General features: G+C 40.0%; 1 protein-coding gene across 4 annotated transcripts in view; it reads left to right on the top strand.

The window, feature by feature from the left end:
- WDR7 (WD repeat domain 7) overlaps window positions 1–27,266 on the top strand; it is a 357,113-nt gene that overhangs the window by 250,914 nt on the left and 78,933 nt on the right. For all 4 annotated transcript variants that reach the window (XM_077777568.1, XM_077777567.1, XM_077777570.1 and 1 more), the window contains 3 exons: window positions 10,574–10,691; window positions 13,199–13,348; window positions 13,947–14,029. In XM_077777568.1, the coding sequence (XP_077633694.1) occupies window positions 10,574–10,691; window positions 13,199–13,348; window positions 13,947–14,029 (351 nt within the window). The remainder of the gene's footprint in view (window positions 1–10,573; window positions 10,692–13,198; window positions 13,349–13,946; window positions 14,030–27,266) is intronic.

Raw genomic sequence — 27,266 nt, 5'->3', positions numbered from 1 at the left:
CCCCTCATAGTGACTTTTAAATCACACTTTTTAAGGCTTCCCTCGCATACAGGAAATGACCGGCCATAGGAGGTTGTAGAGATGAAGGTCCTGGGAAAGGCAGATGAGCTGAGGGAGCCACTAAAATGAAATAAGTAGGAAACCCTTGGTAGCCAAGTGGCTAAGAATGATGGGAAGAGGATTGGGGGTGGTGATAGAGATTCATCTTGACTAATTTTTTAGAGGAAGATTTTTGGTTTGGTTTGGTTTGGTTTTTTTAGAATAGCGGTCTTAGCTGGTGGGAATTCCTGGTGGTAGGCATCCTGGACCTGGCCCACGTGCCTTTCTAAGTGCAAATGTTATCGCCTCTGATTTTCTCAATGATTGGCATTTAATTCTTATCTTTGTTAACCCTGGAAAAAACTAGAAGTCTCTGACCTTTTCTTCATGGTTGTCTTTCTCATAGCCCACAGTTCCCTTATGACCCATCGTGGCTTTGGGGTCTTTCTGCTGGCTGCATTAGGCTTAGGAGAAGAAGCCAGTAGAGGCTGGACTGTGGCTTTGCCTGCAGGTTGGGCATTCCCGGCCCAGAGTCCCAAGATACTGGTAGGAGAAGGAGTTTACTTCTAGTTTAGGCAGCTGTCCGCCCCCCACTTGTGTCTTACTACCACGCTTCGAAACATCACCTCTGTGTCTCCCTAGCTGTACGCTCTTCAGTCGGTCCCTTTACCTCTTACCTCAGTTCCCTCTATAAGTTAAGCACCTGCCTCATAAGGTTGATATTGAATGTGTTTATATTTGCGGAGTGCTTCAAAGAGTACTTAGCACATATTAAAAGATTGAATGGACGTTTCCTGTTTGGTGGTAGTGTGGGTGGAGATGCCATTGTCATTGTTTTAGTGTTCAACAGACCAAGAGCAGCTCGTTTCTAGAATGAATTGTTTGACATAATGGCAGCCAGGATAGGTTTTGGATACAAGAGGCCTGAAGGTCCTTGACTGACTATAAGAAGTAGACGAGTAGTGAGCCTGTGAGTTTGAAGCAATAGCAAGAGGCAGCTGGCCTTTGTGCAAAGGCCAGAACATGTTTCCAACCCTTTCCCCTCTCCCTTGGCTCGCAGATGCCTTGTATACCCTCCAAGGAGTCTAGAATTTTGTTTTGACCTAATTTTTTAGCCTGTTTTCAAAGCTGATCTAAACACAATTTCAACAGCATGCAGTCTTGTTTGGTTGCCAGGAGAAGTAATGGGCTTTATTTTAGGCGTACTATTTAAAATTTGCTTTATTTTGTTTTTCAATCAGTTTACATGAAGCTTCTATCAGCAAACATAAAGATGCACTGTGTTTTGTCAACATGTAGTATGTACACAGACACAAATACTTTAGTTCTTCAGTACGTAATTTAAATCTTGCTGTTACATCCTTTTCTGTCATGAAGATTAGTATAACTCTCTATACACAGCTCTGAATAAATGAATGTATCAGCATGTAGCCTTGAGGAGTCCAATGTAATTTTCATCATGATAAATTGCATAATAAGCAAGAAAATGTTTGCTTATTAATCTGTAACAAGATTTAGATTGAAAATGGCCTGTCCCATCCATGGCACACTTGGTGCAGGGTGCAGAAGGACCGAGATGGAGCAGAATGGAGCAGGGGCGCGTACAGGAGGGATCCACAGTGTGCCCGCCTCCTGGGCCACCCTTTTGTGCATGATTTACTGTGTACTCAGGGGTTCAGCTACCTTGCTTCTGACTGCAGTGTTAAGCATGCTTTATGAAGATGCTTTTATGTTAGGCTTTTGCTTTTTTTTAAATTCCAGTTCACATTAATTGAAAAAGAAAAACACTTACACAGCGCTTCCCTCTTGATTCCCCTTCTTGTGAGTTTATGAGGGAGGGGACCAAGGAGGACATCTAGCTCAGACTGTTGCCTCGTTCTGGAGAACACATATGATAGCAGAGTTTCTTTCCTCTGTCTCTCACACATTGACATCGTCTGTCAGAGATGGTTTCTGAGAGGCCTCCTGAAAAACTGTAGATGGGCTCGACTGATAGGGCATTTTTCCAGAATTAAAATGCCTTTCTTTTCAAGACACGACTGAGAATTTTACATCTTAGAAATAAAAATAAAACCGGTTGTTTTCTCATATTCTCAAATATTTCACCAAATTTTAACCTGTGTTAACCAAGCTTTTACTGAGTAGTTAATATACAGAAGGGACAGTATGGGGTATTGTGTAGTCACAAAATCGCATCAAACAAGGCACTCCAGGACACTTGCAGTCTGAAGGAAGGGTAAGATGTGCCTGGAGGTAATCACAATAGGAAGGGAGAAGGAGCGTGAAAGGTATGGATGCCCAGAGCGTGGGGGTGGGGGGGGGTGAGTCACAACTGGGCGCTCAGAAAGGATGCCAGCAAGAGTTTCATTTGCATCTTTCATTTGAATAATTGTGCGGAGAGGCAGAAGAGCAAGGACCTGCAGAAGACAGAGATGGTCACGTACAGGCATGCCCAGAAGATGCCAAAGATGCCCTCCTTAAAACGTAGGACAAATGACTGGAAACGCTGTTTTACATTTTCTTGATGAATTCCTTGCAGAGCCTCTGGGGCGCCTGGGTGGCTCAGTCGGTTAAGCAACCGACTTCGGCTCAGGTCATGATCTCACGGTTCATGAGTTCGAGCCCTGCATTGGGCTCTGTGCTGACAGCTAGCTCAGAGCCTGGAGCCTGTTTCAGATTCTGTATCTCCCTCTCTCTCTGACCCTCCCCTGTTCACACTGTCTCTCTCTCTGTCTCTCAGAAATAAATAAAACATTTAAAAAAAAATTTTTTAAAAAGAATTCCCTGCAGAACCTCAACTGGGGGTGTGCCCAAGTAAAACTTGAACGTAAGCCCCTTCCTGGTTATATTTGGGGAATAGAATTAGGGCTCAAAAGAGGATTGATTTACCTTTTACTTGATAAAAAGATGAGAAAAATGATAATAGAAGATCATAAAGCAAATCTGAGAGCGGTTCTGTCTCTCGTCCACAGAAACACCGGTCAGTGAAAAAGGTGAGTTTCAGACCTAGGTCTCACTGACTCCAGGGCCCCTGCTCCCAGCCCTCTGCCTCCCCCACGGCACCTGCTCCCACCCCTCTGCATCCCCCACCTCCCGTGCCCACAGAGGAAAACAGCGTGTTCAGAGGACATGAAAGTGGTCAAGTCAGAATTTTCAGCGTCCTTTCAGATTTTTAAAAACATATCTAATGAAATCATTTTCATCAGGAATTTTGTACTTTGTGGAAAAATAGCCTATTTAAATATCAGTAAGCTCCTCCAGTGCCTGGGCCATGTATTATGCATGTATTCATATTTATTCATAGCACCTGGCAAATGATTTGCATTCAATAAACATTTAATAAAGTCATAGAATTTTAAAGATGAAAATCTTCAGCAGCTTTCAGTCCAGTGCTCTCAAGATGCTGTTCAATAAAGACAATGTTCAGAGAGCTGATCCAGCCTGCCTGACATCCCAGCGATACGGGAAGAGCGAAGGTGGTCACTCGGGTCTCCCAGCTCCCATTCTGCTGTTCCCATACCCATATGGGTACGCCACCCTTTATGTGACAAATGATCCACGGGTAGACTCTCTGAGGAATTTTTTAAATTAATGATTATGGGCTGCTCATTGACGATGGACCATTCAATAGAAAATCCAGGCTGAGTTGCATTGAGATCTCAGGTAGAGCCATCCCCAACTCATTGTGAGAAAAATAGAAACCTGCAGTATTATGTGTTTTATAAATCCCTCATTTTTTAGAGCAGCATGGTTATGTAAGTAAGGAATTAGAAACAGTTGAAAATCCTACTTTATAAATGTATAGAAAAATCCTTGTGCTTCTGGAAAGCTAGTCTCCCTTCTATATATGTTGTGCTCTGATTTTGATTCTGTTTTCCTAGTTCATATTGTGGGGCCTTTACTCTGAAAGCGAAGGGCAGAGCCGTTTTGGCACCCACTGCCAAAGATGGGCAGTCTCTCATCTCTTACTGCCATGACTGAGGGATGTTAATGAATTACCAAAGCCCACTGCTTTTCTGGGATATTCAGTTTCCCAAACTTTAAACGAGAAACACATAGTCACTGGAAACCACACACACTTTGGTAAGCCCTATATGTTAGAAATATTCTTTTTGAACTACATAGAGTTGGAGAAAAAGGAATTGACATTTTAATTCACATTTCAACCGTATTTTTAAAAATTTGAACGGCAGGGAGTAGAGAAAAGAACACATCATACAAACAATAAGGTACTTTAGGATTTTACATTTAAATTTTCCTGTTCACATGACATCTATTTTTAATAGAAAATTTGTAATCTCAGGGAACCATTTAACCAAATTTTGTTAGCATAGATTTTACATTACAACTCATAGTTGTAAATGTGTACAGTATATAGGAAATAGGTCTAAAAGAAAGGCACTTGTTGGGGGAATCGCCACGTTTGCGTTTAAGAGACTAATGCCACCTTTGAGTTATGAAATTAAGGTTTAACGTGACAAGAATTGACAATTCTTTATTATATTAAAGACTCTTTTTAGTACATCTGTTTTACCCAGAAGGGGTAAGATGGAATTACCAGCTGTTATGTAATTAAGTATGCATTTTCAAAATGCTTTTAATCTTTGTTTTTCATGAGCTGTGTTTTCAGTACCCTGTTAACTATTTGTCTTGGTCAGTTTAGACTTCCATAACAATTACCACAGGTTGGTATTGAAATTTATTTCTTGTAGTTCTTAAAGTTGGGAAGTCCAAGAACAAGGTACTGACAAAGCAAGTTTCTTTCTGAGGCCTCTTTTCTGGGCTGGTAAGTGGCTGGCTGCCGTGTTGCTGTGTGCTCACAACTTGGGGAGAGAGTGAGAGCAAGCTTTCTGGTGTCTCTTAAATGGGCACAAATCTCACCATGAGGACCTCAGCCACAAGTCCTCAGCTGACCCTAATTATCTCCCAGAGGCTCTGTCTCCAAATACCGTCACATTGGGGGGAAGTTTCAGGGGATACAAACATTGAGTCCATAATACTGTTGACCATGATTTGTGGGTTGTTCTATGAAAGTTTAAGTGGTTTTTCCCCCCGAATATTCTTGTAGAGTATTCCTTAATTTGACCAATGGGGAAGTCTGACAATTGTAGACGGTGACATTTAACTATAGTGGTCTTACATGTAACTTTTAGAATGCTTTTACCATAGTGGAGTAAGAGTTAGAACAGGATTAATGAGCGGTCATGTAAGGAATGAGCTCAGCCTGAGTGAACTATTTTTCTATTCATGATGTTTATTTACAGTTATCTGTCATCACTGGTATTTCATATGGGATGCATATACCGAAATGCTGAGTAAAATAGAGAGTATGTCACCTCTTATTTTTTAAACTAAAGACCCATGTTATAAAGTTAAATGACAGATGATCTGCATAACAGCCAGATAAGCAGGCTCAGATGAAAAGAATGAGTTCCATGTTTACATACAGATTCCAGAATAAGGCAGATACCCCTTTAATTTCAGACCTCTGAGAGTATGATCCTTCTTCATTCAGTTAGAATCCCACATTAAAATATATCACATACACAGTGCACCTTTGACTTTCAAGGTAACTATATGTAGAATTAGACTTCGTCTATTGGGACTAACCAGATCAATTACTTTGACTTCATTGCCTGGTCAGTTCGGCCAAATAACTGACTTAAGTGATTTTTTTTTTCCTGCTGGATTTGCCAGGTAACTTCATTTAGCACGTAACTATTGAGCTACCACTATGTCCAAGGGCTGCACTAGGCACTTTGGGGGCATACACAGGATTAGAAGGCATTGGTACCAATCTGCACAGAGTTCACGATACAAAACTAACTCATAATTCCTGGCAGAATCAGATCCAGTGCAAAGAGCATAGAATAAATGGGTTTTGTTGTTGGTTGGTTTTGTTTCACTAGATTGTAATTGAATGCTCTAGCAATTGCAGACGAACACACAGGCTTGCACAAGAATTGAACAGGAGGGAGGGAAGAAGGTATGGCAGTGGGGAGGGGTAGTGGAGAAGCATAAGCCATATACTATAGCCAAAAAAGAAATGGAATTCTAGGGACCGACTTTGAAATTATCCTGGCCTCAGAAGCATGGGTGTTAAAAAGACTGAGTTATAAGTTAGCAAAACTAGATTATGGACGGCTTAGGACCTCAAGCCAAGGAGTTTAAGATTTTTCTTAGAAGCACAGGGACCCAACGAGGTTTTTAAGCAGGCTAACCATGAAATAAAGTTAGTGCTTTTGGAAGATTGTTCTGGCCGTGGCACCTTAAGTAGACTACAGAGAAGAGAGAAGGCTTGTCTTCCCCTATGCCGTGGCCAGTTCTCTCTGTTCTTACACTGGCAGCTCTCTGTCCTGTGCACTGTGGATATGCTGAACCTTGACCTCAGAACAACAGATGTGTCCACATTCTGACATCCTGCACTCAGGCCATTAGACACTGATGGATAGTGGGAGTCACTCAAATGCACACATTGACATCTTTGCACATTGTTGGGTGTCCCAGCTTCCACTGAAATCACGGACAGGACTCGTATAGGTGTTTGGTTAGCTCCCTTACCTGTTACCCTACATCTTCTCTTCCAGACCCCAAACTTGACCACAAGAAGTTTGCCGATTTCCCCCAAATTCACAAGATCATTTGCTGAGATGGGTTAAGGGTGATATGGGACTAGGCCTTTAACTAGAAACCAGTGACCTGTTATTAGTTTATCTCCTTTTCTTTTCACTTTGTTTCTATTTGAGAGTCATCTTGGGCCAGAAGGAACATCTGTGTGTGTAATAGAGGTGAGATGCTTGGCTGGAGGTTGTTACATCTGCCTGCTCATTTAATCTTCTCAACAACCTTGTGAAGCCGGGACTCTTAATAGGCCCATTTTACATACCTTGTGCTTACTCAGTCCAGGGTGGCCAAAGTGCACAGCACAAGGTTAGGGGGACAGGATCCACTTGTCACTTGTCGTCCTCAGGTGAACACACACATGCATAGCCATTCATTCTCATTCTTCCCTTCCCTTCCTCCCTTCCTTCCCCCTCTCCTTGGCTTCCCACTGAACTTTTCTCCTCCAGCGGGAACACAGAAGGGCTGGAAGAGTGGTGGGTGGTGAGTAGAACTCTGTTTTCCAATTGCAAGAGGTCACAACAGCACAGGGCCAGAAATAGACGGGACTCTTCTGCCCTTCGGGAGGGTGCTCTGACACTTGGCCTGCAGAAGGCAGGTCCTATCTCTTAGCAACTAAGGAGGCAGTACAGCCACAGGGATGGCAGACAGGCAGCCAGAACCATGAAGTTCAGCAGGGCAACACGTCTATCACCGTATTTCCCTTGATGCAACAGAGCCCATTAGGCAGCCCCCTCATTAACATACGTATCCGTGGTTCACATAGAACCCTCAGTGCTGCTCCGTAAGCTTGGTCAAGCAGTGTATCTATCACCTGCCCCATTCCTGTAAAGTTGGGTCATTTGTACCCACACCTAAGACTTCTTTCTTTAGCTCAATTTGATCTTTTGAGGACTTTTTGAATCCCATTTCTGCCATTTAGTATAGTTGCTATCCATTACAACCTATCCACACCAGTTGATAACTGTGCGTCTGGATCTTCGTTTAAATTGTGATTGATATTGAAAAGAACAGAGCTGAAGTCCACGTGTTATAGCATACCACTAGAAACTTCACTCGGGGGTGTAGTCTATCCGTTCATCCAAAGTCGCAGAGTTTGATCATGTTACCAGTTCGTTAATCCAGTTAACCACAATACGGTCAAGCCCCTCCCCCCTTTATTTTCTCCAAAGGTCCCTGACCTGATAGACAGCATGCTGCTACCATGGCTCCTCATGGAGCTCCCGACCCGACTTCTCCTTCACAAAATGCTGACACCACCCCCTTCGTGGGCAGATGCACAAAGACATGAAATAGTGCAGGAAAGCTCAATTTCAATCCTAGACCTTCGGTTCCACATCCACTTCTTTTTCCTCCCTGCTGTGCCTTTCAGACATGGTCCAGGCTGCCCAGGAGACAGACCTCCCTTCCTCCTGGCTGACTACTGGGCAGGGGGTGTAGCCTGGGCATCTTTTCCAGCTCCCGACATTCTGTGATTTTACCGATCTGAGGAAATTTGATTTAGGTTTGCTCAGAATTACATAGTTAACATACCATTTTTGTTTGTTTCAGCCTTTTGAGACTATGAACACCTTTTTGTACTGACAAAAGAAACATACAGAATCTAAAAAGTGTAACTAGCTTTTGAATTTCTCAAAACTTAAAACATGATCTAAACTTTACAATAATTATTAAGCAATGTAGGCCGACAATGCTCACATAGTGAACATTTCCTTTGTGGAATTCTCAGTAGTAACGTTTAACCCCGAAAGGAAACCGGCCATCTACCCCACCCTGCCTTACTGTTGAACACCTCTTTCCAGCCCCAGCCAAGTATGTAGGGCGCCAGGATCATTGGTGGAGGTGGTATGTCCACACAGGCGTTCTTTCCGTTTCTTGCTCACTATGTGCGTGTCCCATCAGCTCACATTCTTCTTTTTAGTGGTAAACATCAAAGGAATGGTCTCCACCCTCCTCCCTGAGATCCTGCTTGTATCTACCCTCAGTTTGGAAAAAAGACTGGAGACCATTATATTTTTGGTCAAAAATTTAAGCAATGTACCAGTCACAAAAGCATTACAAGCAGAATTTTTTATAATCAATTTACCTTCTGTTAACAGTGATCGGAATGCCTATCTATTGCGTACTTCTTTTCATCTGAAAGTTAAAATAGTGATTCTTGGGCTAGTGATTCTTGCAAATAGAAATATTTGCACACTTTTAAAGAATTTTTAGTAAACGTAATTCAGTTTACACATGAAGCACGCATACTTATGTTATGCCCAGATCGCGATCTCCCCGAAATCCCAAGACCACCAAGGAGTCCGAGTCACGTATGCAAAAGCAAAGGGTGTTTATTCGGGCTTAAGCTCAGGCTCCCAGACCTCACCAGCTCAGTGGATCCATGCTGAGAGCCCCGAGCAAAGGCAGAGTAGGGTTTTTACGGGGTTTGTGATGGGGGAGTTACAGAAGTTGTGGCAGGGGAACAGTGATCCAATCATAATTATTCAACATTATTGATAGCGGGTTTAACCATACACATTGTCTAGAGTATTCGTTACTCTTGGCGGGATCCAATTAAAACATTTAGAGTACCTTTAAATCCAACCAATTACAGAGCGAGCCTAGGGTCTTGTTCGGAGACTAACGGGTTAACTTTAACATTAGGTAACAGGGTCCTATCTATAGTTTCTATCTATGGCCTCTCCCTCAGTAATGTGGAGGGTGGTCGCTGGCCTTTCCTGATTGGGTGCTGCAAGGGTAGTTTCTCCTGCCTTGGGCAATGTGTAACTGCCTGATAGTTTCGGGAAGCTGGAACTCAGGCCTTCTAGTTTAGAGGGGAAACTTAAAGCCTGTCATGGAGTCAGTTTGGTTTAGACGTTTAGACTTGTGTCCTTACACTTATTTCATTGGAACAGGACAAATTGTAACATCATTTCATATGGGTATTTAAGTATCAAATTTATTTAACCAGAGGGAGAAACTATAAAGGATCTCTTGCCAAGTAGCAAAATGCCCCTGTGCACAGCTGACGTGTGGATCACATGCCACATTTTAATGCAGAGTCTTACTAGTTTTCACAGTAGTCCCTATAAAATGTACAGGAAGCTTACAAACAGAAGAATATTATCATTTTTATGTTTTAGGTTTGGCAAAGGAATATAATATCAGTGTCCTATGAGAATAGTCTTACAGTTTGGAAGGATTATTTCATCATGTACATATGCTTATATATCGCCTGGACAATGCCATGCCTATGATCTTTATAGAGAGAAAATAAGTATCTATGAATATAACTTTTGCATCAGTACAAAACAAAAAATCAGTACCTTGGCAGGGCATGGTTCTAAACCAGTAGATTGGTTCTAAACGTATTCTAAATGTATTGAGCATGAGGTAAATTAACAGTACTGAGGTTGTTTCAAACTAAAAATAACATAAGAACTAAAAGTAATTTTGCCATTTTCAGTTCTTTTGATCATTCTATGGACAGAAGTGAATTTTGCTTCCTTTCAGAACATGTGCTTAAATGAAGCCTTTTTATGTGGCCTTATAAACAAATTAGTACCTTTAATCTTTTTTTTAGCCAAAAAGCCAATTGAAAATACCCAGTACAGTCTTCTTTCTTGCCTTATTCTGAGCTTTGTGATATGCATTCAGTACTAGTTCTTGATAATTTGTTAACAAGGCGTTTTTAACACTTTGGACAGATGCACATACTGTTTTCAATCTTCACGGTTAATTATTCGATTTTGTATTTGATGCCAGAACACCCTGACTCCTAATCACTGCTCATTGTTGCAAGTCCATTATATTCTAACTGTTTGAGTGCTCCCATTGACCTTGAACTGACATTATAAGCTGTGTCTAATCTTTTCAGTCTATATTTCTAATGCTTCTTTTCTTTTTCTCTTTTTTTCTGATCCCTGTTTAGCATCACAATGGGCCTGCCTCTTAGCCCTGCAGCTGACTCCGCCCGCTCTGCGAGGCACGCCCTCTCGCTCATTGCCACTGCCAGACCACCCGCCTTCATCACAACTATCGCCAAAGAGGTGAGCAGAGCCTCTCTGTGTGCTCCATCTTCTCACTTAGAGGAATTATTAGACATTGTGAGCTGAAGGTTCATATCCACGAATAATCTTTCCAGTTTGTTCTAGAACAACGCAAGTTAATAATCTAGTGACGAAATGAATATATATGAACCTGTGTGCTTGCACAATGATTTCCACTGCAGTGCATTCTTTACTTGCACTTTTGTATTTATTTCCGTTCTCAAAGTTAACTCACTTGCAAATATTTGAAATTAATTTTTCAGTCTGAAATATTAGCAGGCTGATTCAAATTAAAATACACTAAAGGTATTCATGTTTTACAAGCGTAAATATTCACCTGTAATCAAGACTTAACACTGGCTCTTCAACTGTAAACAAAAATGTAAGTCATAAACTTGCTAATTGCTTTTCCTATTACATGTCGCAGATAAAGACTTGAATGCCAATTGATTCCCACGTTCTTAGTGTTCTAACTAATTGCCCACATCTAACTGAAAAACTAGTAAAGAACAATGAACCAATTATAAGATCTTTCCTATAGGTCTTAGTAGTGGGGGAACAAGGAAAGGGTGATCGGCTCCTACATTTTTTTAAGCTTTATTCCGTTTCAGCATGAATAATGTGCAGACTTGGTGTCCATGGGGTATGAGCTCTGTCTGGGTTGTTTTTCCTGTAGCTATGATGAATTTTTAAAATACTAAATAAATACCTCTGAGTCTGCCCTGACAACCTGAAACATACCGGGCCTCTGCCTGCCCCAGAGCCACCCTTAATAGGCGTGCAGCAAACATTTGTGATGTGAAGGAAGGTCCTAATAGCAGATCGTACAAGTTTATATGAGATGATGGGACTTTGAATTCATATTTAAAATATGTAGAGTAAGGCTGTGTGTTTTTATAACAGTGTGTTACAGTGAGATTACACTGTATTTAAAATATGCATATGTAATATATCTATAATTTATAGATATTATATATTCACATGAATTGTATGTATGTAAAAATGAACAGATTTATTAGCCATGGAATTTTTTTTTTTACCAGTTTTTGTATCAGTTGAATATGCATCGGTAGTAATATTGAGTATACTGAATAAACCATATGTCAGTCAGGCCACATACACAGGTCCTATAAATGCCAGGCATAAAAGTGCCTCTTTAAAGAATAAACAAGTATTTATGTTAATTGTGGTTTTGAAATTAATTTTCACCATTCACTTATGAATATTTTTTAAGTTTATTCATTTATTTTGATAGAGAGTGAGCCGGGTGTGTGAGTGGGGGAGGGACAGGGAGAGAGGGGAACAGAATCCCAAGCAGGCTCCATTCTGTCAATACAGAACCTGATGTGGGGCTCAGACTGACATCATGACCTGAGCTGAAACCAAGAGTCAGACACTTAACTGACTGAGCCACCCAAGCGCCTCCACATCTGAGTATGTTTATATGAACTGTTAGAATAGCCATGCTTTGGATTTACTGTCCTCCAGCATTTGGTTAGAAAGGTGTTTTTTAAATATTTTAATATTAATGCTTTAAAAAAATTTTTTAATGTTTATTTAGTTTTGAGAAAGACAGAGCAGGAGCAGGGGAGGGACACAGAGCAGAGAAAGAGTGACACAGAATCTGAAGCAGTCTCTGAGCCCGAGCCCGATGCAGGGCTCAAACCCACAAAATGTGAGATCATGACCTGAGCCAAAGTCAGCCACCCGACCAACTGAGCCACCCACGTGCCCCTGTTAGTGCTTTTCTAGTTGATGGTTAATTCCCACATTCTGAGCGCTCTAATATTTCAGTGTAATAGTTAACATTTACTATTTTATAAAAATAAGTTTTCCACTTGGCTTAGATTTTAGAGTAAGATCCTGAAGTACTTCTCACTGTTATTACTGACCCCTCCCCCGGCCTCATGCCCACTCCTCCATGGCTGGCCCAGCGCCCAGCAGTGTTCCTTCTCTGAATGATTAAGACTTACAGTTTGTATGGGGAAGAAAAATCACGTTGGATTTACATCCTTTACACTGCCTATTATTTTTAGAGGCATATTCATTTGAATTTCCCAGCTTTATATGGGAAATATGGCACTTACAATGATGCCTGGTATGCCGGAAGTGTTATATAAGCATCATTTACTATTATTACTTGAGAGCAAGTCTCAGGTCTTTTGCTTGCTGGTTATCTCCTAACTGCTGTCCACCTCAGCACCACATATGCCAAATTCACAAACCTACAGTCTCTCCTTTGAAAAATGTCATGGTAGTGGTGTCTTAGAGTCTTATCTAATACCCAGGAACTTACAGAATTTTATCAGAAAATACTTGCTGAGTTTTTATTATACTAAGTACTTTCTTTTGCAATCAAGTGTTTCCTGACCCACCCCACGAGACTTGTTTCTGTTGATTCTCCGATTTCCCCTACTGTATTAACAAGCGAAAAACAAACTAGTGGCTGGAAATGCAAAACCGAATGGAACGTCAACCATATCTACAGCATGGAAATGTTTTCACAGGTGCACAGACATACCGCTCTTGCAGCAAATACCCAGTCACAGCAGAGCGTGCACACGACGGCTCTTGCACGAGCGAAAGGGGAAGTTCTGAGAGTCATCGAGATTCTTATTGAAAAGATGCCCACAGATGTTGTGGATCTTCTCGTAGAGGTAAGAATATCCCGCTTTAAATGTTACAGCAACAGCCTAAATTAAATAGGTCAGCGCAGTACAGAAATCAGCATTTTTACTTCCAACATCTCTAAACGGAAGACAGATAATTGAACGAATTAACTTTTGTACCATTTCACAGGACCTTATTTAAATGTTGTTAAAAATCAGAATAATCGCTGTGTACACATTCATTGTGTGTAATCGCTGTGATTACCGTTCACAGGGAAGTAGTCAACATTGGGCTAATTTTCAAAAGAGTACGTTCTCTTTAATGTCTTCCATTATAAATCAAACAAAACAGGTATGTGTTTGAATAAAAGCTACCCATATTGTACATAAATATGAATTGCCTTTGAAGTCAACAAGTCTTGTTTCTTTATTTTACTGTTCTTTGTTTTCCACAGGTAGGATAAGGAATAGCTGATAGCGTAAAGTAAATATACTGTAGCTTTAGTAAATTTAGAGTAGTTTTAAAGTAAATATTGCAATCAAAACTGTCTAGAATTTTCATGCAAATGAGGCCTAAGTTAATACTTTAAATTTTGGAAAGTGAAGTATTTGAAACTAATTTTAGGTGTGTATCTTTTCTCTAAAGGTTATGGACATCATTATGTACTGCCTGGAAGGCTCTTTAGTTAAAAAGAAAGGTCTTCAAGAGTGTTTCCCAGCGATCTGCAGGTAAGGAAGCCTTCAGTAGCTTGCAAAATAAATAATTTTTCTGTTTGTTTTAAGGAAATGCCATCAAATCATCATCATTTTTTAAATTTATTTTTTAAAAGTTTATTTACATATATATTTTTTAAGTTTATTTATTTATTTTGAGAGGGGGGGAGGGATAGTGAGTGAGGGAGAGAGAGAATCTCAAGCAGGCAGGCTCAGTATGGAGCCTGACATGGGACCCAAACTCACAAACCATGAGATCATAACCTGAGCCGAAATCAAGACTCAAATGTTTAACTGACTGAGCCACCCAGGCGCCCCTATTTATTTATTTTTGAGTGAGAGCACACCAGCAGGGGAGAGGCAGAGAGAGAAGCTCAGGCAGGCTCCATGCCTTCAGTGTGGAACCCAACGTGGGGCTCAAGCCCACAAACTGTGAGATCGTGACCTGAGCCAAAATCAAGAGTCTGATGCTTAACCAAATGAGCTACCCTGGTGCCCCTCAAATAAATAATTTTTACTAACAAATAATTTTTAAAAATTTTTAGCAGGATGAGTTTGTAGTCTAATGCCTGCTTATGTTCTGAAAACAAGACAGCTTACAGTCAAAAACACAAATGTAGTGGAACCACTATTCGAAATTGGGTCACGAAGAGATTTTCTCAAAACTTAAAAATAATGAGTAAGAAGAGATAGCATCTATTGAATATGTGTGTGCTCTCACATTCATTACTCAAATCAACACATTGCAAAAAGAGTTTAGGAAGCCTCTGACTTAGGAGAGAGGATATACTTTCCAGCCAAGAGAAATCTTTGTGCCACATTTTCACTGCTAAGTTTCTTTTTTAATATAAAGGTAGCATTTTCCTGTGGTGCTAAGTGTAGGTGTTTTTCACTATGAGCTGACTGGCCAAGAACAGTTAAAACTTTTATAAACAATGTTGCATATGTTAAGCACAGCCAATAATTTTAGATGTAGATAGCATTTCATTGTTATGAAATGGAAGTTTTTCAGATGTCAAACGTAGTCATGTTTGTTTTTCCGTTAAAGTAGTTTTTGGTTCTTAAAATGTTTGTAGCTCAGGGTACATTTTGTTAAAATATTTTTTACCTTCAAGGGGTCAGTGGAAATAGTGGTTAAGTCTGTTGAAAGTCATGGCTTTTTGGTAGAAAACAGAACAACCAGTTAGTCATAGTTACCTAATATTTTCCTTTTTAAGACCAATTTAGTGATTTCCTTACTTGCCTTTACTTTCCATTTTACTTTCTCTGAGTGTACAATAGTAAAAAACCTAATAGGGTCGGTGGTTAAGATGAGTAATCCCGGGGTGCTGTGTTACATGCTGGAGTAGTATTATGTACCATAGAGAGGGGTGGGCAGTAAATGCAGTGCTTCATTCTGGGTATGGAAGGTTTAGGAAGTTTCACAAAGGAGAAAGTGGAATAATAACAATAATTAATAATAATAATAATAGAATCTGAGAAAGTTTCACAAAAGAGAAGCAGACTAATAATAATTCCCTCTATTAGAGACAAATGTTTTGATAAAAGTGGCTGCCAAGTGGGTAGATGGATTTGTCCCCCACAAGGGCTTGGGTTGGTGGTGGCACAGGTGCGGGTGGGTTCTGGGAGTGCTTTACCTAAGAGTTGGTGGGATGAGGTTTGCAGGAAGAACAGGTGTGTGCCGTCGGGAACTGCAGAAAGAACCAGACCAGGAAATGTCTGGAGACACAAAAGTATAGAGAGACTTTGGCAAATGCTAGGTGGTAGAGGCTAGAATGTAGGTGGAGAATGAAAGTCTAATTTAGTGCCAGAGTCTAGGGCTTTGAATTCCATACAAAGGAATTTGGCCTTTATTCTGTAAGCAATGAGAATCAGCTGAGTTTCATAGTTGGTAAGACATAAATCATATGAAACTTTAGATTTATAACAAACAGTTGTTAACTACCTCTTATGAAATTATGTTACGTATTACTAAAGCTGTGAATATATAAGCCACATAGGCCCATTTATATGAGAGACAGCCCACAAATGAAGAAAGATGATTAACAATGTAAGGTGGTAGCTTATGCTAAGATTGTTAGAATAGGCAATACATGATGGAGGACTTCAGAGAACATTAAGCCCAGATGGGACCTCAAAAGTTTTCAGGTCGATGCCACGCTACCTATTGGCTGATTTGTACTAGGTTGATAAATGAACAACAACAAAGATATCAACATATCAAAAGAAGTTAAAATTATTTTATTGAATATCTGCCATGTCCATGCCACTGTACTAGGTGCCTTACAGCACGTACGAGCCCTCTCCTTGCAAACGCTTTTCACTAAATATGAACCCGCAGTCAAAGTCAATGATGTGCATGTCTGTGGCCCAGTCATGTGGCATTTGTTTTTAAAATCTTTATATAATATTGTAGTCCTTTTTCAATTTATTTTTCTTCTTTTCTTTCCTTTACCCTATTTTAAAGACACTACTTTAACTTGGGTTTTAACTTAAGCTAACTTCTATATGTTCTAATATTGCTATATACCAGTATATAGTTGTTATGGTTGGTAGATCAAATCATAAAAAGGTGTTAAAAAAAAAAACTTCATTTAGTATTCTTTTTAAGTGAAATATTTGTCAAAGCACCCAGTAGAATGCTCATGATTTAGATATTCAGAGAGTGTTAGTTTCCTATGGGTCTCTCTATCTTAACAATAATGTAAAAACCAAGGTGTATATAAGAAATTAGTTAATAAAGATTTGAAAATATTTTATATGCATAAAGAGTATACAGAATGGCATTATTCTTTTCATATGTGTAAAAAAATTGGTTTGCTTCTTAAAATATTAAATGATTTTTAATCAATATTATAAAGGTGAGCCTAACATCTAAAGTTAGGAGCTAATATGTATCCTGAAGTCATCAAATATTTCAAAGTCAAAAGTACTTTGACTTGGGTTATACATAAAATTAGGTTTTCTGTTAAGTAGCATCATTGAACACTGAATAAGCCTGAGGTTGGTTTCCTTGGGAGTTTTTATGTTTTCTAAACTTGACTGATGAGCATCTGTGTTTTGAATTTACAGTTCAGGATTTTAAAATTTTAATTCACATTATCGTTCCAGCATTGAATTGGTAGTTTCTCTAAGATTTTCTTTCTTGTTGGCAGTTTGGCAGTTATTTCGCAGATTGCATATTACAATAAAATTCCCATTTTACTGTTTTCATGAAAGTCTTGGGTGTTAGCTTAGGGTGACCTCTGTATGTTGTTATACAGCAAGTGTCAGTTTTATTCGGGTTTCCTTATTGATTCATTTATTCATTCAGGTTTATTAATGGTTATATAACTCCATATGTAATTTACTGAATGGTGAATTCATCCACTCCGTTATGTTGTTAACTGTATTTCTTTGTTCTCTGACATATTTATTCAAACCTATTTATTTATTTAAAGTGTATTTGTTTTGAGAGAGAGTGCACACATGTGCTTGCGAAAGAGGGAAGGGACAGAGAGAGGGCAGTCTCCTCACTGAAAGCTCGAAGCCTGATGCAGGGCTCCATCCCACGAGCTGTGAGATCGTGACCTGAGCCAAAATCAAGAGTGTGGCACTCAACCGACTGAGCCACCCAGGCGCACCTGTTCAAAACATATTTAAGGTTTAAGCTACAAATTGTAAATTCACTGAAAGAAAGATGGAGTAATACAGAAAGTTTGATTTTTCTAATTTTGTTTAAATAATAGCTTTTCTGTCAGCTGTTAAAACTTTTTTTAATATCATCTGCTTGAAAGTAGAAATGCGTTAGAGCACATGCCAACAAACTTTGACAGACGCTCCTTCTTCTCACTGACCCAAGAAGCCCACTGGCTGCTGTTATTAAAACATGCGGTTACCGCAGTGCATAAATGCATAATTTGCTAGAGGTAAACCCTAAATTGGAACGTAAACTTAGTAGATAGTGTGTAGAGAGGGGCAGACGACCAATCCCTAAGTGTTCATATGATAGTACAATTCAAAACAAGCATAACTGAGATCACCATGCACTTGACAGTCCTCATATAAAAGACATAAAATATGTATGTAGTTTATAGATTGTGCAGTTTTGGAGATTTTGTGACTCTCAAGAACGTGTTAGAAGGATGGTCACACAACTAACTATTAAATAAAGTTCAATGAGTGCTCATGAGTTGAGAGAACTAAGGATCCATATGAGAAGATGAAATGTAAAAACCAGTGTTGAGTGCACACTCCCAGTTAGGCCCTGGCGGGTGGGGGTGGGGGGGAATAATGATCTCTAAGTGTGGTTCCTAGACTGTCTACAAGAGAATTACCTGATTTCTAGAATCCACCTGAGAGACACTGACTGCGTTAGACTGGTATGAAGCCTGGGAAGCTACACTGAGCAGCCTGGCGATTGTTAAGTGAACTAAAGTTTGGAAATGAGTACTCTAATAATCCAAATTGAGAAACACAAAACCTGAGTCCTTGTTCTTGATGACGATGTCCTGTTATGTAAAATTGTGGATGCTTGAATGCTTATTCGTTTGTATATTGAATAAATTCAGAGGAACTCCATGGAAGCACCTGAAGACATTCCTTCACTTCCTCGGTTCCAGTCACACACCACTAGTTTGTAAAGAGTTGCCCTTAGACTGTATCACAAAGTGCCTTTCAAAGATGTTAACTTCACACTGGTCATTGATTGGTTTTATCTAAAACTCATTTGGAAAACAAACAGAACATTTAGGAGCTGGTTTAATAAACACATAGTCCATAAAAAAAAAAAAAACCCAAAACACATGTTCCATTTATTCTTCTACATGTTCTAATTTATATCCCACCATAAATTAAACCATCAGAGAGCTGCCTTGTTCGGACCACATGGTCTGGTCTCCTGTGCAGTTCTGTGCCCAACTTCCTCGTGAGCATTATGCCTGCAGTCACTCTGAGGAATCTTTGAGAGACGGTCATGTGAAGATCGCCAGAGCATTTATTGTAGGGATCATCTGATGTCATGCAACGCTTTGCTTACTGTCCCTTCTGTGAAGACTCAGGACACTCCTTTTAACCTCAGATAACAAGCATTTTGTTTGTTTTGTCCTAAGGAGCTAGTATCTGTATTGTTTTCATCTCTCTTTTTTCTTCTACATAACCAGGGTTAATTTTGCTGTGGCCCCCTAGGCAGCTCAAAGCCAGATCTCTGCCTGACTTTCAGGAAGTCATGAAAGTGACTTGACGTCACCCATTCTGTAACCTCCCTCGTCATCACACTGGAGATGGCTTTCTTTTCTACCTTTTAACTGGATGATGATGTTCCATATAAGCTTCCCTCAGTCCCTTATGTAGTATGTGAATATATATGTATGTGTGTGTGATGTGAAATGGACACATATTTTAAATTTTATTTCAAAAGCCATGGACAAAAATAATTGTATGCATAACACCAACAATGATTATTTTCTAACCTTTTTTAAAAAAAGTCTTTCTATTAACTGCAGCCTCCTAGATCTTCCCGGAGTAGTTTATGTATCTGTAGATATTTTTCTATAATATATTTACCGAAAGATACAAAAATCACATTATTTTAAGTGCTGTATAAACTTTATAGTGATAAATTTAAATATTTCCTAATGATTCACATTTTAGTTCCAGGGATATTGTTAATAATATAGAAGTATCCATTAATAATAGAGGAAAATTACTTAAATTTCACTGCCTTTGAGAGACTGAAGCACATACATCCTTCAGAAAACTGTTACACAAAATAATTCCCCTGCCAGATTTTTCATCACTGTAACAAATAAGGCTGTATTATTAGATAGAAAATAAGCTTCATTCTTTTTAGAACACAGTTATATTATCATCAAGATTCTTGAAACAGTGAATTACTTTTATATTTATGAATGAGCCAAGTCAAAGGTACAGTCAGTTAACTTATTTAAGAAATGAATTCCTCCAGGGGCACCTGGGTGGCTCAGTTTGTTAAGCATCCAACTTCAGCTCAGGTCATGATTTCACAGTTCGTAGGTTCGAGCCCCACATCAGGCTCTATGCTGATAGCTCAGAGCCTGGAGCCTGCTTCAGATTCTGTGTTCCCTCTCTCTCTGACCCTCCCCTACTCGCTTTTGCTCTCTCTCTCAGAAATAAATAAAAACATTTAAAATTAAAAAAAAAAAAGAAAGAAATGAATTCCTCCAGATTCTCGCCCATCTTATTGGCCCTCGCTCGCTTTGCCATCATCAGGCTCCTAGATGAAGCCTCATCCAGGCTTCTGGGTAACTGTTGTTAGAGACAGAAGTACAGAGGGTTCCGAGTAATTTACATTTAATTGCCTGGACTAGAAATATTACAGCATCCTTAGTTAAAAATACCCTAGACACTAAGAAAGTAGAATGACTTTTCAAGGAGTAGACGATATGCCTCCCTGAAGTTGCCTCAGAATTCCTTGTTAAAACGCAGTTACCAACTGCTGTGTTGTTGAACTTGAATATCTTTGTGAAGTCCCTCATCCAACAGACCAGTCAACGCTGAGTGTGCTGTGTTTGACTCGGTTTGATTCATTTCTCTCTGTTGGTCACCATATAAACACTGACTCATTCTGTGTGGCTACATTTGATACAGTTAGCCTAAAAAATCAAAGTGCAGAAACACACAGAGGTTCCTGAACAAAGAGAAAAGCAGTATACAACACATATGTGTGACATGTACTTGTTCCAAAAGGAATACAAGTTTGTTGTTTGTTTTCTAAAAATGTTCTTTTGCTAGTCTCAGAATATAAGCTCTTGCAGGCTACTGCCTATCAAAGCTCCATTAGAAAGGAAAATAAAATACCTCCGGAAATATAATGTAATTATAATGTTTAAATCTAAGACTATTTTATGTTCTTGTGTGCCAGTAGTGACAGAGCACATAAAGGATTAGGGATTTAATAATGAAATTGTGAGTTAATGAGAAAATATGATTATATTTGGAGATAGAAAAGGTTTCAGGATTTTTTCATAGCAAAAATTAGATACGAATGCCTCTAAATGCAATTTTTAGTCACAACTCCTCAATAATGCACATTATAAAGTAGCTCGAAGGGGCTTTTGTATCTACTTCTCTTTTAAGTGCCCTGTTAGCAGAAAGTAGCCAAAAGCCATATGCCCCAGAATTCCCAGATAGAGCCTTGTTTCATGCATTTTTATTCTTTTAAGTTGAAGCAATTGATTAGACATATAACTAAGAGTGATTTAACTTTTATGCTTTTTAAAGAACTTGTCAAATAAATTCACAGATTCAAAAGAAATCCTTTGTTGGGCGCTGTCCCAATTTTTAGTTGAGAAAGTGTGAACTCCTGATGTAGAAACTCGATAATGGAGGTCAGATACCAGCTCTGCCACTTCATGTATTTAGTCCTCAATTTCCTCATAATAAATGGCACCGGTTTATTTCACTTAAGTAGTGACCTGGCTGCGTTATTTTCATAGAATGAAAAGTTGCAGAATGTGAATCTGAAAAGGACCTTATGTCACATTACATATTCCTGTCCTTCCATTGGACAGACGTACAACTTTTTGTGCCAACAGTGATGACAATAAAACCCAGCTCTGCTGGACAGATCTCACACCTGCTCTGTGTTCTGCAGGGGACAGTCCACAGGTGCATACACATTAGGCGCCACATAGAGTTGGGCCATCTCATCAGAGGACGAGGTGGCTCCTGTTGTGGTCCAGGCGCCGGTCTCTTCCTGCCGCATCCTTCATTCCATTCTCTTTCCCCGTCTTGGACGTGCTCTCTTCCCTCTGGCACCTAGTCCTCAGCCTGGACACAGGCTCTGTTATCTCCTGTTGAGCAACCCCCTCTTCCCTCCACGTCTCACCTGTCTGCTGCCTGGTCTCTCCTCTCTGTCTCTCCTCTACCAGGAAAAGGAGTCTGTAGTCTATCATTTTATTACCTCTAGTGCCCTCTTGACCCACTCTGATCTGAGTCAGTTCCCACTGTTTTGCCTATCTCTTTCTATCCCTCTGGTTAAAATTTTTTGATTGTCCAATGTTTTTTCATCTTGAGGGACTCTCAAACTTTTTGGTCTCAGAACTCCTTAAAAATTAAAGACCCAGAAGAGTTAATTGAAATACTGAATGTAATTCATATTGATATAAAAACATATTTTTATGAAAAATAACTACTTCGCCAAAACAAACAAAAAACCCCTGAAAAGTAGCATTGCTTAACATTTTTGTAGCTTTCTTTACTGTCTGGCTTAATAGGAGACAGGTGGATTTTCCTATCTGTGCCCGTCTTTAATCTGTTGCCATGTGTTATTTTAATTGAAGTATACGGTGAAAAATCTGGCCTCACCTAGACAGCGTTAAAAACAAGAGGAACATTTCAATAGCCTTTTAAGATGATTTTGCATCTTCTTTAGTAGTTCACTAAAACTCAACATGTGGTCGTTTTTAAAGGTTAGTTGTAATGTAGAATCTGTAATCATACCAGACTTTTCATACTGTTCCATTAGTATGTCTAGCACTTTGAGTGGGTCTTTCCCCTATGCGTGACTTTATAACATTATGCATTTGTCTTTGGGAAATATTGGGAGCTGAGTTTGGTAGATTGTCCATATACGGTTACATTGCAATACACAATATCCAAAAATCACTTGGCTAATATTACTGTTGATCTCATCAAAAAGTCAGGGAAAATTTGGAAACTAGAACTCTAAGTTTTACCTGAAAACTTGAATTTTATCATTGACAACAAATTCTGTCAGTTCTTTTCCCTGGACAGGAATAAAATAGTTCATTTTCAAGAAAATGTCTGCCAAATGCCCAAGTCCAAATATGCATATCTTGCCTCTGGGTTATACTTTCGAGCACACGTGGTGTTGTGTGAACAACAGCTCATTTGTAGGTTGCACCTCAATCCTGCAAGTGTTCTTCCCTTAGACAACCATCAGATTTCAGTGTACGCTAGAAATGCTTTGTGCGTTTGCCATTCAGTCACACTGCATACTCAGTTCAACACTGAACTTGTTTAGTTCTCTTTAGTACCGGCGCATGGCCGGGATGAACGGAACCCCTGCTGGTAGAGTTTGGTGGCCTTGATTCAGGCTGACGCACCAGCAGCTTTCCCTATCCGTGCTTTTACATCATCAGGGCAGCGTCAACACGGTGAACAGATCAAGTGACATCTCAGTATCTTACAGAAGTGATTTTGCCCTCACAAACTTCCTAACAGGAGCACAAGGCCCCCAAAGCACCCGCAGATCACCCTTTGAAAACCGCTGATTTAGAAGAGCGGTTTTGTTGGACTAAAACGTGAAACTTCTTTCGTCTTAATTAAAGCTCTTATGCATACTTTCTGCACATACATACATACATATATACATACATACTTTCTTTCCCTTATATCCCAAAGATAGAAAGGTACATCATAATGTTCCCTGGGATCCAGTGCCTGGGAAGGAGGTGGGCTAGACTTGAGAAAGATGAGGGAGTAGTTTTTCTGAGACTCAGTACAAATCCTAAAACCCATTCTACTTACTTTAAATTTTTTAAAAATGTTTTCTTTATTTCTGAGAGAGAGAGAGTGTGAGCACGGGAGGGTCAGAGAGAGAGGAAGACACGGAATCTGAGGCAGGCTCCAGGCTCTGAGCTAGCTGTCAGCACAGAGCCTGACGTGGGGCTCGAACCCACAAACCATGAGATCATGACCTGAGCCAATGTTGGAAGCTCAACCCACTGAGCCACCCAGGTGCCCCAAGGAGGGCAGCAGCACTGTGCTGTGGGCAGAGTGAGGAATCCTCAGGAAAGTAAAGGGTCCTTTAAAGTAAGTAGAATAGTTTAAAAAAAAAAAAAAGTTTTTTTAAATAAATAAATAAAAAGGGGCGCCTGGGTGGCTCGGTCGGTAGAGCGTCCGACTTCAGCTCAGGTCATGATCTCCCGGTTCGTGAGTTCAAGCCCCGCGTCAGGCTCTGTGCTGACAGCTTAGAGCCTGGAACCTGCTTCAGATTCTGTGTCTCCCTCTGTCTCTGCCCCTCCCCTGCTCATGCTCTGTCTCTGTCTCCCTCTCTCTCAAAATTAAATAAACATTAAAAAATTTTTAAAAATTTAAAAAGGGGGTGTCCTTAAAGAGCCCTGGACTTGGGGTGTAACACAGAGCACTGTGATATACCTGGCAGCAAAACCACCCATCAGTTAGGGCTCACATTATAGATGATATTTATATTAAATGGGTTAGACCTGCATTTCTCCAAATTGCAGTCTCAAATTCAGAGTGCTCATAGCTCCTCAGTCTTTTTCCCTCTTCCTTAAAGAGCACCATGCTTACTTCTCCTTAGAACTCCTGTTCTTGCTGCTTCCTCTGCCGGGAACACTTCTCATGCAGATCTTGGCAGGGCCTCTACGGTCTCATCATTCAGGTCTACTCCCCCGCCCTCCCTGTCTCACACGCCGTCCTCGCCATCGCTGTCACACTGCCATTTTACCTTCCTAGAGTTTATGCCATCTGAACTCACCTTGTTCATATTTGCGCTTAGTCGTCAGGTGTGTAGGAACAGGGGCCTTTTCTGATTGCTTTCCTCTTGTGTGTCCAGCAGCCCCGCTGTTGAGAGAAGGCTCTCTAAGAGCCTGTGCCCGCAGGGAGGCTTCGGAGGACCTGCCCCCGGGACAGTGGGGTGATGCCGGCGTGCCCGGCCTCTCCCCACTCTTGTTTCCCCTGGGACAGAGCTAGGGAAGGCGCACCTGGGCCCTCACCTTCCCCCCCACCTCACCTCTGCCATTGCAGCCTCCCCTTCTCAGTTTCTTTGCTACCACTTCTCAGTCCTAAATCTTGTCTCATCCTGTTGATTCTAAAGTTATCCTGTAGTCTCTTCTTAGTAGCCTAAGTGCTTACTAAGTGCTTAGCTTGCTTTTGATTCATCGAAACCAAATTCTCAAAGGTACAGAATATATATGAAATCTTAAGATCTATATTCTGTATGTATACACACACACACACACACACACACACACACACCTCTATATGTTAGAGGGAGAGAGAGAGAATGAGTGAGCCTACTATTTCAAAGATAGACACTATGTCAACAATTCTCAACCCTTTTTAGTCTCAGGACTCCTTTATACCTAAAAATTATTGAGGACCCCAAAGAATCTTTGTTTATGTGGATTATAACGATCAACATTTGCCCCGTTAAAAATTAAAATTAAGAAATTTAAAAGTAACCCGTTAAATGTTCACGTAAATAATATTTCAATGAAAAATTGTATTTTCCAAAACAAAACAAATTAGAACACTGGTATTGTTTGTTTATTTTTTTTTTTTTCCAATCTACCATGTCTGGCTGAATAGAAGTCTGCCAGATTCTCATATCTGCTTCTGCCTGTGAAGGCTCACACCATGTAGAATCTGGAAAAGTCAACTCCGCATTCATGAGAAAATGAGTGCAAAGGGAAAATAGCATCTTAGTGTCCTGCAGAAGCGGATCCAAAGCAGAGCAGGCTTTTAAGAACGGCTACTCTAAGCGTGGCTCTGGGCTGCCTTCAGTAGCAGAGGGGTTTGAGATTTTGGGTGCCCCTGTCTCTGCCACACCTAGCTGGACAGCCTTGGGCATGTCTGGGGGCTTCAGGTCCCCTTCCTCCTCAGTAAAATGAGGGGTGGGCTTCCTAAGAACCTGAGGCAAGACTCAGCTCAAAAATATTGAAAATCTTTCCTCATTACTAACTTATTAATATATGATTACCTGTCATTCTACCTCATAAGAAGGTCTCAAACATGTTATGTCCTATGTTCCTAATATAGGAATGCTTCAGCTGCTTTAATGCTTTCCCTAAAATTATTTGAAGTAATTAACTATCAAATCTGAACTACACTAGATTATTTACTGAACAAAAGACTCAATTAATATGAAAAGTAAGTTAAATGTTTTAAAAAGAAAAAACAAGGAGTTTCTATTTTATTATGCTATTTATTTTAGCCTGACAACGCTTTGTGGAAAAAGCCACTTAGGTAGAAATCATAGGTTTAACATAGTATCATCACCATTGTGCTTCTAACAGCACATTATTCGTGGTACATCTAGACAATGAAATATTATTCAGCACTAAAAAGAAATGAGCTGTCAAACCATGAAAGATACGAAGGAACGTTAAACACTTATTGCTACGTGAAAGGAGCCAATCTGAAAAGGCTGCACACTGGATGATTCCAACTGTTTGACATTCTGGAAAAGGCAAAGCTGTGGAGACAATAAAAACATCAGTGGTTACCAAGGGTTCGTGGGGAAGAGGGGATGACTGGATGGAGCACAGAGCATTTCCAGGGCAGAGGACCTACTCTGTATGATACTGTATTGGTGGATACGTCATCATGCATTTGTCCAGACCCATCGAATGTACAACACCGAGAGTGAATCCTAATGAAAACTCTAGACTCTGGCTGATGGTCATGTGTCAGTGGAAGTTCATCAATTGTAACAAACGTACCACTCTCGGGAGGTAGATGTTGATAATGAAGGAGTCTGTGGGGGGCCAGGAGGATATGGGAAAACTCTGTGTATTTTCTGCTTAGTTTTACTGTGAAACTGAAACTGCTCTGAAAGTAAAGTCCCATTTCTTTTAAAAGCATATAATCTATTCATTATAAAAGATCAAGAAATCAATATGAACTTAAGTGATGTGTAGTGTTGAGCATTCAGTATTTATTTTTGATGACAGCGTATCATTTCAATCACTCAGTGATGAGAAATTTTAATTAGTCACTCTATTATGGCCTATGCCATCTAATTATTTTAACTAACACGAGATGGTGTTTATTTTTAGGATTAAAAATTAATATGAAAAGAAAATATTTTAATTGACTGGTTTTGCCATATAAATGATAAATCTCAGTACGCGATTCCAAAATTTAAACATAATGGGGTCCCTGAAGAAATAGGAATCAGTAGGGGCACCTGGGTGGCTTAGTAAGGTAAGTATCTGACTCTTGATTTCAGCTCAGGTCATTATCTCATGGTTTGTGGGTTCGGACCCTGCATCAGGCTCTGCACTAGCAGTGCTATCTGCTGATAGTACAGAGCCCGCCTGGGATTCAGTCTCCCTCTCTCTCTGCCCCTCCCTGCTTGCTCTCTATCTCTCTCTCAAAATAAATAAAAATAAACTTAAAAATAATAGGAGTCACTAAATGGAGTTCAGGTGATTTAACAAAGTAAAATAATTCTTTTTTATTTTTTTATTTTTTTTTATTTCTAGGAGAGAGAGAGAGAGAGACAGTGTGAGCAGGGGAGGGT

This window comes from Crocuta crocuta, unplaced genomic scaffold (genome assembly GCF_008692635.1).
Source record: "Crocuta crocuta isolate KB4526 unplaced genomic scaffold, BGI_CrCroc_1.0 scaffold36, whole genome shotgun sequence".
Taxonomy (NCBI): Eukaryota; Metazoa; Chordata; class Mammalia; order Carnivora; family Hyaenidae; genus Crocuta; species Crocuta crocuta.
Note: the sequence above shows the minus strand (reverse complement) of the source record. Positions and strands in the feature narration are given on the sequence as shown.